General features: G+C 38.2%; 1 protein-coding gene across 2 annotated transcripts in view; it reads left to right on the plus strand.

The window, feature by feature from the left end:
• Positions 1-13,739, plus strand: part of LOC150079536 (alanine--tRNA ligase, cytoplasmic-like) — a 292,244-nt gene that overhangs the window by 92,097 nt on the left and 186,408 nt on the right. For both annotated transcript variants that reach the window (XM_090382564.1, XM_090382565.1), the window contains exon 8: positions 10,727-10,874. In XM_090382564.1, coding sequence (XP_090238690.1) covers positions 10,727-10,874 — 148 coding nt within the window. The remainder of the gene's footprint in view (positions 1-10,726; positions 10,875-13,739) is intronic.

The raw sequence follows: 13,739 nt of genomic DNA on the forward strand, positions 1-13,739 counted from the left end.
TAAGGAAATTTGGAATCACTGAGCGTATTCTCTATCTACTTGTGGATTCCCAGAAGATTGGAACCATCTTTTCCATGAATGTGTTGAGTATTGTAACTTGAGGGAACAATTGATTGAAGAAGCTGCTAATTTCCACTTGCCACTGGATGTGAACAACTGTTAGTTAATACAAAAGAAGATTTTTACGCACTTCGAAATTTTGCAGTCCAACTATTCAGAAGGAGGATCCTGTTACAGTTGGAGGAGCATGAGTTAGATACTGAATGACAGTTAAAAAGGGCTTGAAAGGGTCATGACATGCTACATTACAACAGAATATTATTATGGTAGACAGGGTGGATGCAGGATGAGTGATACCGTTCTGGTTATAGGTGGGGAGTCTACTCTGTGAACACTACGGCTTCTAAAGAATGTCACAATACATCCTCCAGATGCCTCTTCCACTGACAGGTGATTCAGAGCATTTGTAAAGACTGCTGATGCTTTTTGGACAGGTTTCTATTGAAGAAATTGGGACTCCAGTGGATCCCCAATTTCTCCAATACAAACCGTGATGAGCCTGTTGGATTGCATTATGGTTACTTCCTCGATGGATGACTTGTGATGCTGTGGTGTTATTGTGGTTATAGGGACTGTACAGGAAGATCGATTGAGGTATTTCCCTTTATTGTTAACTGTTCTACTGTTGGGACTGTTTAGGTTTGAAGAAAAGTTGACTTCTTCATTGTGACCACAATTCCTGTTTTAGACATTTACTTCCTGGAGTGGACTTCTCTTCATTTTGAATCTTCATAGTGAACCTACTAGTGTCAATTGGATCCTTGGAGATCATCACAATCTTATGTTGGGACTTCATAGCATTTATATATAGTGTTGATACTATTGATAGGTACTGTTGATCTCAGTACCTATCCTTGGGGAACACCCACTTCTTTCATTGGCCCAATCTGAAGAGTAACCATTAATCACAGCTCTCTGCCTCCTATCCTGCAGCCACCCTGTAATTCATTTAATTATTTTTCATGTGATTACAACATGTTCCAGAATATATATAGAGTAAAATGCTTTGCTGAAATCTAAGTAAACAAGGAATAGATTATTTCCTACATCCAACTCATGAATGACTCTTATCAAAATAGTTTGCCAGGTTGGTTAAACATGATTTTCCCTTTAGAAGCCCATGGTGCATTTCCTTAAGAATTCCATTTCTGTCCAAACAATCCTGTACTGCACTCCTGATCACTAATTCCATGGTTTTTCCTGCCATTGAAGTCGTATGACTTCAATGGTATACTGATCATTCAGTAATTACCCACTTGTATTGGCGATACATTGGCACTTCTTCAGTCCAAGGGAATTTCTCCGAAGTCCGGAGATGCCTTCTTAATTAACATTAATGGATCCATGCACTCTTGCTCACTCGCTCAAAATAACTAGGTATATGCCATCAATTCCAGAAGCCTTATTTGCCTTTCGGCTCAAAAGTTTTTCTAGTAAATAATCTTCTAAAATTTCAGTATTGCTAATTTCATGCTTCCCAGCTTCACTTGCACAGTTCCCCTCACTGTGAAGAGCTTTTCTTTTGTAAATATTGATGCACAGTACCTGTTCAGTTTGTCTGCAATATCTGTATTAGTTAAGACTTTCCCGCACCCACCACACTAGGGTCCGATGTGATTCATTCTTCTCTTCTTGGTATTCACATACTGATAAAACTCCTTTTCCTCATTTCTTTACTCGCTTAGGCAGCAATTTCTCATAATCTGCCTTTGCCACTCTAACCCTTTCTGTAGTACTGTTTCAGATTAACTTGTAGTTGTAGGCTTCTGTACTTTTCATTGCTTTAACTGTCCAATTGCCATTTTTTTTTGTTTTATTCAGCTATTCATCCATTTTGGCTTCCTCCTCGTGCTGTATTTTCTTGATGGTATAAATGCTTTCAAGGAATCTGTGACTACAAAGCTTTAAAGGTAGACCATAATTCTAATGTATTTGCACTCTGTGTGCTATTTCCCCAGTTGATTAAAGGCCATGTAGCACTTTAAGCTGTTATAATCTCCTTTCCTGAAATTAAAACCTATTCCCATGCCTTTAACAACTACTGCCTCTCTGCTCATCATTCAACTTAACACTCCATGATCACTCCAAGCTAATGGTTCCTGTACTGTCAGTCCAATGATGTTATCTGGCTCGTGGGCAATGATCAGATGTAGAATATTCTTTCCCCAGTACTTGCCGTGACATGCTGACAGTAATAACAGATATCTAGTTCAATTAAAAATTTTGTTCCCCACAATGAGTTCCCCTCTCACTTCCTCCAATCAATTAGGGCTAAATCAAAATCACCCATAATAAGACATTCACACTTGCTTGCCTGTCGAGGTCATCATAATCTTCATAGTCTTCTTGTCTTTAGATTACTCTTACTGTCATTATATCTTTTCTTACAACTAACTCACACCATGCAGATTCTATACTAGTATGTATAAATCTGCAAAAGCATTTGTCATGCTCAGGCTGCTTTTGATAAGAAGTGTAATCCCACTACCCCTTTTGTTTTCTCTATCTTTCCTAAATGCTTGGTACATACCATAATTAAACTTATCTCCTATTTCACGGTGGTGCCACATTTCTCTTAGCTCTAGTATGTCAGCATTTGTTATCCTAACTAGGAGTTCAGATTCACTCATTTTATTGATGAGACCCCTGTTAAGACTAAGTGTTTTTGTATAATTAACCACTCTGACACAACCCTTGAAGTTATTTAAGCATGTTTCCCTAGCATTAGTTTTCTGCTCATTTGAAATGTTGCTTTTTTCAGAATTTCTGGCCAATATCAGCTGTTGCAGCAACAAACAAGACTAATGAGACTAGTGCAATTGTTGCTTTGACCCATATCAGATAATTGTGTATCTCTATTACCCCTGGCTAGCAGTTCCTTGAATCCTTAACGTATTTTCAATGATACTTTTGTAATACCTTTGGTTTTTCAGTTTATCCTGTCTCTACTAAATATATTCCTTCTACCTACAAGTGCTAGCCGAATGCTAAAAAAAATTCCCTCAAAAAACCTTTCAGAATCTATAGTCTTGAGAGTTAATCTACAAGGCTTTCAGTATATAGCCCTCCTATTGTACCTGGGCAGAATTAATTGCCAGGATGTATGTATTCTGTTCTAACTCACAGCATTTTTTTTACTGTGGTCCTATATTTTTCGAACAAACCATTGGTTTGTGTGTGTTTATTATCATTAGTCCACATATGTGCCCGGCAATCCAAAGGTCGCGGGTTCGATTCCCGCCTCGGGCTTGGATCAAAGTACTGCAAAAACCTTGGGAGGTGCAATATGGCCACAGAAGCCGATGCGCCAACAACTACCAAATCAAAAAAAAAAAAAAAAAAAGTCCACATATGAATAATACTGCTCTCTCTTTCTTAAAAGTCTGACAATCTGTTGGTGACATTAATTGTTACTCTTGGAAGACACACCCTGGTTGTAGCCCACCTATCCTTATAAAAAATGTTACCTCTTTCCCTGACAATGGAATCTTTCGATAGAACGAAATCCTTTGGAACCAGAGCAGTTTGCACTTGATTATTCTGCTCTAGTGACTCAAAATAGAGGAGCATCACTTGGAAGTAAGGTTACAAAGAATTTTGAGTTCCTGCTGAGTTTCTAATTAAATTTTCTGTAGGGCAAGCACCTGGTTCTTCATTGATACAAATTTTTCTAGCAATGCACAAAGTTTTAATTTGATATCAGTATACTTACATCAGTTGAGCAATGATATAAACTCAATCAGTGCTTTCCGCAGGCCATGCAAGTAAATTTAAATAAGTTACATTTTAATCAGAATTAAACTGTTACAGTAATTAAGCAGTTATCAAAACTTTGTTTAGTTTACTTATGAACTTAAAAATTGATGCTTACAAGATATCAAAAAGAATGTATCTAAGCATAATTAGCATTAGAAAAGATAAGAATTAAATTTGCAAAATATTACAGGAAACAACTTCCCAAAGCTACCAAAATTAATTTTATAAAATTACAAGATATTCAAACAAATTATTAAATTTAGCAAATTTGTCCCCCCTTCCCCCAGTGCCTTATACACTTCAGTGGGATCTGCCACCAACACCAGTTTCCAAGCTCTCTGTTGTAACCTTCACTGTCTCTTCTTTGCTGTTCTCACCAGCTGAGTTGCCCATCTTTGGGTCCTTTCAAAAAGTTCAATGTCTTCCCTTAAATGTGGCCTCAAACCTGATTACACTGTTTCATTATTTTCTTCTATCTTTTTGCCAAATAGGAGAGTGCACTGAAAGTTACAAAATTCAGCAGTAGCATGCTTAATTATATTTCACCAAGTCATTTCTCCCATACTTTCCACCACAATCTGTAATTATTATGGACAGTGCCTCCTTTAATTTGTTGTGTTGAAGAAAGCTGTGAATTCAAATACAAAAAAGCTGATATAATATCTTGGCTGGCCAGCAACAACACTGCTGTTCTGTATCACAAACATGCACTGAATTATTGTATTTAGTGAAGGTGTTCTAGGCACAAACCAAACAGTATGAATTTGACATCAGTGTGATAAGTCATGGACATAGAGTAATTTGGTGACTGTTGTATTACTGCCATTATGATGCAAATGAACTGTTATATGCACAAGCTAAGAATTACTTGTGCGTATAACATGTGCAAATTGTGATTAATTGAAGATGTTTTTTTTTTGCTTAGTGATATACAGGGCGGCCATAATTAAAGTATTCCTATTCGGAGCTCTGTAGCTCTAAGTAATAAGTGGAATGCCACCAAAATTAGTTAGTAAACTATTCAAGGCATGGGAAGAAGGATCCCAGGGAAAAAAATTAGTTCCAAAATCTGCCGATAGGGGATAATATGGTGCTGTACAAGAGGAAAGACGTGACAAAGTACCAACAAATAAATAACTAAGACAAATCTTAATGAAATTACAAATTTTTATTTGTGCTCTTTACAAAAAAACAGAACAAAACTGAACTAAACTACCAGAGGAAATGGTTTCACAGCTCCAAACTCACTCACAGTTTACTCCCGATGGTTGATGATATCGCTGATGGTGGAGTTGGTTTTTGATGTGGTTACCATTGTTCTGGACCAGAAATTGCATTCGATGCACAGTGCGCTCAACTGCAGAAGATTACATCTCTGGAGTAATGTTCCGCACATGCTACATTACGTTGTCCTTTAAGACAGCCAGGTTAGGTTTTGTTTGTTATTTGGTTTTTAAGAGCACTAGCAACTAAGGCCATATTGCTCCGGGGATATGCAGTGGTCATTCCCTGACCTTTTTGAGCCTGTGCCCACTGTATTTGGTAGGCATAGGCTCGAACCACGGTCTAATCAAAAAGCGTGTGCTACGCACTGCTGCTCCTGCCCACCTGGCTACGGAGGCACCTCCCAGGTTAGGGACACTTCTTTGATAGACATTGGCCTTGAGGTGACCTCACAGCCAAAAATCACACAGTGTAAGGTCAGGCAAATGTGGTGGCCATGCAATGGGAAACAAACAACTAATGACTCTCTCTGCAGTAAAGTGATGCCTGAGAAGCTGCTGTTCTGGTGGTATGAGGAGGAGCCGAATCTTGCATAAAAATTGTCTCGTCCAGGTATCCTCTTTGCTGCAGTTGAGAAATAATGAAATTGCTCAACATGTCATGATATCTTTGTGTTCTAACGGAACAAGTGGCTGCTCCTGCTGGGTGCAACTCCTCGAAATAGTATGGCCCTAGGATGAAATTTGAAGTCACACCACACCAGACAGTGATTTTTGGTGAGTGCAATGGGATTTGCTGAATAGCATGCGGTGCTTCTGAAGCCCATATTAGACAGTTTTGAGTGGTGACAGTCCCATCAAGTTAAAAATGGGCCTCGTCTCCCCAAAGAATGTTCCATAGCCACATATCGTCCACTTCCATTCTGAGCAAATGCCATTCATTTTTCAGGATCATTTCTTTGCAGCTGCTGCTGGCAACTGATCTTGTATGGATAATAGTGAATTAGTTTCCGAAGAATTTTCCACACAGTGGAACATGGGACATCCAGTTGCCTCGCTACTCACCGTGCACTGCTACTACTTTCAGCAGCTGTATCCATGGATCGGTCGACAATAGTCATTGCAACTTCCTCTGCTACCTGAGGTGAAACAGACTTCCTTCCTCTTCCAGGCTTAACAAAAAAAGGACCCAATTTCCTCAAATTTGTTAATCACCCTTCTAACTGCCACAGCTGATAAAGGACCTTGATGTGTTCTTAAAGCATCTAAATTCACACAGAGTGGCTGCTGCATTGCATTAACATAGAAGAACTTCACAATTAAAGCACGGTCAGGCAGAGTAAGATGCATTGTTAACAGTAAACTTACAGAATACACTTTCGATCTTCGCATTGTGCCTTTGAAGCTTTTCTGCTGCCGGGAAAAATTGGTACTTTGTCATGCCTTTCCTCTTGTACAGAGCGATATTATCCCCTATCGGCAGATTTTGGAACTAATTTTTTTTTTTCACGGGATCCTTCTCTCCCCCATGCCTTGAATAACTTACTTACTAATTTTGGTGGCATTCCGCTTATTACTTAGAGCTACAGAGAGCTCTGAATAGGGTTACTTTAATTATGGCCACCCTGTATATTTAAACCTCATTATTTTGACTCTGTAAAATTTTGAATTTTGGCATTTTTGAAAATAATCCATAGTAATAAATCACTGTGCAATAATAGTGCATATTATGTTTCTTTTCAACTTGCACCTGTCTAGTGTCTACCTAATGCAGCGGTTTTCAACCTTTTTTTAATAACAAAATAAATTACTTAGGGGTGCCCCCTAAGTAATTTATTTTGTTTTGCTGCACCCCTACTTAATTTTCTGCCTGTTAGATCTGATTCTCTCTCTCTGTACATATATATAATATTAAAAAAATATATATGTTATATGATAGTTATTACAATAATATAATTATAAAAATTACATTTCATAGTACAGATTTTATATATATATATATAGTATATAATTTTATTGGCCGACCGGGCTAGCCGGGTGGGTAAAGTGCCTTTCTGGCAACCCAAAGGTCGCGGGTTTGAATCCCACTTCGGGCTTGGATCAAAGTACTGCAAAAACCTTGGGAGGTGCATTATGGCCACAGAAGCCGATGCGCCAACAACTACCAAAAAAATAAAATAAATAAATAATTTTATTCTTTATGTAGAGGTACTAAATAAACATCAATTATAGATCACCACAAAATTAAAAAGATACCATACACCCTTTTATAATGAAATAAACATATAAATTAAAAAAAAAAAAAAAGTTTAAGTAACTTAAACCCAAATTACATGGCACCCCTGGAATGTTGTTGCGGCACCCCGGTTGAAAACCAGTGACGTAATGTCTTGGGATACCCATATCAGATTTACCTTCTGGATGACTACATGCAAGACCATCCCAGTCCATGTATATCATGATCTTCCTCTGTCTGTAAATCAGTGAGCTCATGAAAAATATACAGTTGGGAAAGTTTGCCCATGCATGGTACGGTCACAACTGATTATCACAACACTTCAGGTAGGTTAAATGTGACCTGATTAGCAGTTTCTGCAGTGATAAATGAGTTAAGGAAAAAAAATGTATAGTTGGCATGTTTTGCAAGATCTGTGGAACCTTTGGGATGCTGGATGGGCATTATAGACTGATTTCAGAAAAATACACATTGATATTCCGTAGCCAAGTGGTCAGGAGCGGGAGTGCAGTAGCGCATGCTCTTTGAGTAGACTGGGGTTTAAGCCCCTGACTGCTGAATACGGTCGATCTGCCAACCCACACTGGACCAGCATGGCAGATTATGGTCCATTTCCCTCAGCATGAATTGTTGAGGAGGCTTCCATCCTGCAGTGGGTTGATAATGGCTGCACTTTACCTCTTTTTATTGACTTGCTTTAATTTAAAGTGCATAGCTCTGCCATCAACCAGAAGAACTGAAGAAACTTGCAGTGGAGGGGGGGGCTTTTTGCTGTGTAGCAAATGCACATGTGCATATCAAGGATGATCTCCTTCAGCAGCTGCTGTAACACTTTGTGCTGAAGTCAGAAGTGTGGACAGAATACCATGATTGACAAATATATCATCTTCTACATCCCATCATATTCATCGCAATTAAATGGACAACACACTTTGCACCATTGTCAGACAGAAATGATGCATATCATGACATTGTTTGAATTTTTTTTACGCCAGTCTGTCCTTATGACATCATGCTTGAGAATACTTTCTATGCTTATACAGTCAGTCCTCGTATAACATGTGTTTACACTACGCAAATTCTATCATACACGATTTATAAATAGGGGAATGATATCGTATATAACACGAACGGAATTCGCTTATGCACGATTCGCCTTTGTGTTTACAAGAAATGGCAGTCGAACATGGAATCACCCCAGCTGAACGCAACACGATAGGAATGAAGAGAAGATTCTGAAAATGTATTTGTTTTTTATATCAGTGAAGGGGAAACACATTTCACCATAATAACGTAAAAACCCACACAATTCTAGCTATTGGTATTATCGCAAATGCAATTAGATGGAGTTTACTACCAGTTTAGAACAGATTCCACTAGCAGGAACGCAACTGGAAATTGTTTTTATTGTTTTATGGTAGTAACCCCCAGAAATGTGCTTTAGTAAAATGTGAGCTAGTGAGGTGTTCATAGTGTGTCTCTGCCTTTACAGTGTTGTTTATTCAGTTTCTACATGTGCGCAGCTTTGTTTATGTGTATGAAGCGTGCCTCCTCATTTTGTAATTGTGCTTTATTCCCTAAAAATGAGTAAAATACTTAAAAGGTGTGAAAAGGAAGCGTCCTGGCGAAGACACTACAGATTCAGAGAGAAAAAGAAAAGCAATATTGATAAACAGAGGCAGACTGGGTCAAAAATTCTTACCTGGGAAAATTTGTGGTGGCCTCATACTAGCGTTTATGGCCAAAATCACACCGGCCTCCGGCCCACCTGGGTTTCCCGGTAAGGCTTATGGCCAGTCTGCCTCTGTTGATAGAGAAAAATATGAAGTTGTGAAACGCTTTGAGCGAAATGAAAGACCATGTGATATTGCATGTGCTAAAGCCCTAAATAAGGCAACGCCGAGAATTAAAAAGAATGCAAAGAAAATAAAAACAGTTTTCATAGCAGGAACAACTCAAAATGTAATTAAAATCCATTAGATTAAGACACAAGGAATTGGAAGAGATGAAACAGCTGTCATCTATTTCGATAGAAAATCAAACAAAAAACAAGTTTGCTTACGATAGAAGCAAAAGCATTAGCAGTATTTTATTACGTAATAGTCATAATAAAATGCAAAAGTATTTTATTACGATAATTTATTGTGGTTGGTAGTGTTTTGGTTACAAATGTGTGTTCAATCTTGGGGGGTCGGCACCTAACCCTATTTTTCCCATAGGGCCTGTTGTTTTTATTGCACGTTTTGCATTGCACGAGGGTTTCTAAGAACACAACTATCATGCTATACGAGGACTGACTGTACTTCCAAATGTGCATATGCATGCACCACACTGTGTAGAGCACAAATATTTTTATGATAAATTTATAAATTTTTATCATAAATTTTAAATTTTTATCATAAATTTTAAATTTTTATCATAAATTTTAAATTTTAAATATCATAAATTTTTATGATATTTTTATGATTATTCAAGAACCGATTTCATGAAATTAAAAATATGACTAAAAACATTAGTGAAAAAAATTTGTAAAAGGTCATTAATTTTTACTTGAACAATCATTGAAGTGCCATGGTTATGGTTCAGTAGTTAACATGGCCTTGTGGCTCTTCCCTGAGAAAATGAGACAAGAACTTCTGATTGCTCTTTCTTCTTTATCATTATTCCTTTTAATTTCTTTTAATTTTTCTATGATTTAATCTGCTTAACTTGCAATATCCTATTGGAAAGTGTTTTAGAGTCTTTCAGGGCTTTGACCATCCTGTTATAACCTAGCAGCATTTAATTACCTTGAAATAGTTTTTTCTTTATTTCTGATTACATTCCTGGCTGTTTATCCCTATGGCCATGACATGATTTGCAGTGTTCTTAATATTAGGATCAATCTGTTTTAAGCAGAAAATTTCAGTTCATTAGGCCTCTTAATAAAATATCATGATTTAACAGTTGACAGGCAGTTTAAAGGGCCAAAGAAATGTCAGATCAACATGTAGATCCCCTGAGTAGGGTTCATTGTTTGGGAAGTTCTTAGAGTAGTAAATTACATTTGTTAGTGAAATGTTGTTGGATTATTTAGGTCTTTAGATAGTCATGAATTTCCTTCAGTTACATTGCCCCCCTTCTTCACTCATGTTTACTTTTAAAGGTATGTGCTGTAAAGTTTTAAAAGTACATGTGGTAACTCTTTGAGTGTGTTGGCACTCATGGAGTGTCACCATTGTGCAGCAACCTTGAATTTGCCAATAAAAATACTTATTCCTTATGTAAGCATGTTAACCTTCATATTTCTTCACACTTGTATAGCATAAACAATGTTTGTGGTAATTTAATAAGTGATACTTTTTAGAGGGATGGAAAGATGAGGTATGGTAGGGTTTTTTTTTTTTTTTTTTGGTTGATGATGTTTAAGCTTGCTTTTTTGCATCATTTGCCACTGCTAATATACTTACAGATCCTGTCTTCGAAAAATCATTCGAAAAGCAGCGTATACTGCTAAGTCTTGCATGAAAGCCAAACAAGGAATGCTTGCATCTTTGACACCTGCTGTTGTCGAATCACTAGGAGATACCTTTCCTGAATTGAAAATGAATGCTTCTTTAGTAAGTATATTTTTCCTTCTTTTTTTTATGTTACACTTATTTTTATTTATTTATTTTTTTGTTTATTTGTGTTTTTTAATGCAGTAACAACTCTGGCCATAATGTAATAAGTGACTATGGAGTTTGTGTAGTATGTAAACTGAAATTTTATGTCAATAATGATAAAAAAAAGTTAATGAACATTGTAATCTAAGGAATGTGACTTCAATTACTTGATTAATCTTTGAAAATCTTTGGTCCTTGAGGTTGTCACAGACATTCCCTCATATATGCCAGACAAGCTGTACTTGCTACCTGGGAATCTAAAACGCTGATGAAACTGATATTCGGGTGACATTCAAGTCAAGTGGACCCAATTTCGGTGAAGTCCGGATGGTCTGTGACAGACAAATCCTCTGTGTACACCTTCATGATGGTGGGACTGTTAGTAATCCTGGGTATAACCTCCATGCACAAGCACACTGTGGGTGACCATCCAGGTGTGAACCAACATAAGCAGGGGTCAAGGTGTGGCGCCCACACCACATGGAGGAATTCCGCCCCTCTGTGTTACCAGGCAATTCTTGGTGACTCTCATCAACCGGTGCAATACCACCACTTTGCTTATTGGAGGCTTGAAGTGGTGGAACTCATGTTTAGTCTCCAGAGCTAAGTTCCGGTCAACCCTTCCCCACCTCTTCCATCATGCAGTATGACTGATGACTTTTTTTTGACGTTATGATGAACATCATGGCGAGATCCAATCTTCCTTACATTTCGAGGGTACAGCTCTAAAACAGTGTTTGCGGCTGGCCACTAGTTAGTACACCGGACCGAACCTATTGGTAACTTTTTAGGAGGCTTCCGGATCAGCTAGAGTATAATCTTGCTATCTCTACTCTGCCAGATAGTGATTGGAAAGAGTCCAAGTAGTGTGCATGTGGGGGGGCATTGTCGAGGCCACATTATGACAAGGATCTGGGTATATTCTTACCATGTGTATGCCATATCCAAAAATTTCCTTACTTCATACATCATGTCCACCCCCCACTTTTTCTTACTATTGAATACACCATGAATTGTCAAACTAATAGAGCAAGCTTATCTGCAAAAAAGATCTAAACCTCCCAGACACTTCCTAGTTCATTTCACAAATATACGTGGTCTCAATTATAATCTCAACGATGTCCATTTCCACTTGCAGTCTGCCAAATCCCATGTACTTTTTCTGACAGAATCTCAGTTATCAGTTGATTCAACTACTGCTCATCTCAGTTGCAAAATTATTCGCTGTATGATTTCTTTCACCTCAAAGGTGGTACTTGTGTATATGTCCATTCCAATGTTCCCTGTCAGAGACTTGGTAGTTTGGAATCTCCTCTTTTCAATCTTCTCTGGCTTAAAATCTCTCTACCCCATTGTGTCAAATTCATCTGTTGTCTCTACCATTCTCCCAAATCCACTAATCACTTGGAGTTCTTTGACTTCCTCTCTTCGTAGCGCCTCCGTAGCCAGGTGGGAAGGAGCAGCAGTGCATAGCACACGCTTCTTGATTAGACCGGGGTTCGAGCCCGTCACCACCAAATACGGTGGATGCGGAAAGGTCAGGGAATGACCACCGTATATCCCGGAGCAGTATGGCCTTAGTTGCTAATGCTCCTAAAAACCAAATAACAAACAAACAATCCTCTCTTTGCAACTTGACTTTCAACTTTCCTAACAGTGAAGCAATTTTCCTTTGTGATTTTAATGTTCACAACTCCAGCTTGCTTCCATTTTCTAGTCACACTGACCCAGCTGGTCAAGATGCTGAGGCTTTTGCAATTACTAATGACCTTACACAGATTGTTCATTTACCTACAAAGGATACCGGGCAATCCTCACCATATAGCCAACACGCTTGATCTTTTTCTCACAAACAACCCTTCTAAGTACACGGTCGAAGTGAGTGGTCCTTTAGGCATCTCAGATCACAACTTGGTGATCTGAGGTGCCTAAAGGACCACTCTTCTCCAATGGAGCCTTTATCTCATGGCTATTCCCAACATCATATTGTCTGGCATTACAATAATGCAAAATGGGATGACCTGCGAGATTTCTTTTCTTCTTTTCCTTGGTCGGATTACTGTTTCAAAACTTCTGATGTCAATGTTTGCTCAGATCGTGTCAGTGAAATTATTCTTGCAGGAATGGAATCCCTTATCCCACACTCCACTTTAAAATCTCGTCCTTTATCTAAACCTTGGTTTTCCAATAAATGTGCTAAGGCTGTTCAAGAGAAGAACGTTGTATATCGTAATTGGCTTGTTTCCAGTTCTTCAGTTTCATTTTCTGCCTACACCAAAGCTCGCAACAATTGTAAAGCAGTTGTTAATCAGTCCAAACTAGATTTTGAACAGACTAAGAGTAGAAAACTTGCTTCTTGCCCTAATGGTAGCTGAGCATTCTGGTCTCTTGCCAAAGCTATTGGTTGCAACTTTTGCCCACCTCTGTTAAAACAAGATGGTTCTGTTGTCACTTCAGCCAAGGATAAAGCTGGTCTGCTAGCATCCCATTTTTCTTCCAACTCATGTATTATGATCTTGGTAAAACACCTCCCACCATTCCCAACACGCTCCATCCAATGCCTCCTGTGGTCTTCCAACAAAAGGATTTTGACAAACCTTGATGCAAAGAAAGCTCCAGATCCTGATGGTATTTCTCCACTTGTTCTCAAAACTTGTGCTCCTGAACTTACTCCTGTTCTTTGCCGCCTTTTTTCACTTTCTTATTCCAAAGGTGGTTTTCCTTCTGCTTGGAAATTTGCTCATATCCAACCAGTTCCTAAAAAGGGTAACAAAATCCCCCCATCCAATTATCGTTTTATTGCAATTACTTCTACTCTTT

Source organism: Mastigoproctus giganteus, chromosome 10, assembly GCF_048544385.1.
Source record: "Mastigoproctus giganteus isolate SK-2022 chromosome 10, ASM4854438v1, whole genome shotgun sequence".
NCBI lineage: Eukaryota > Metazoa > Arthropoda > Arachnida > Uropygi > Thelyphonidae > Mastigoproctus > Mastigoproctus giganteus.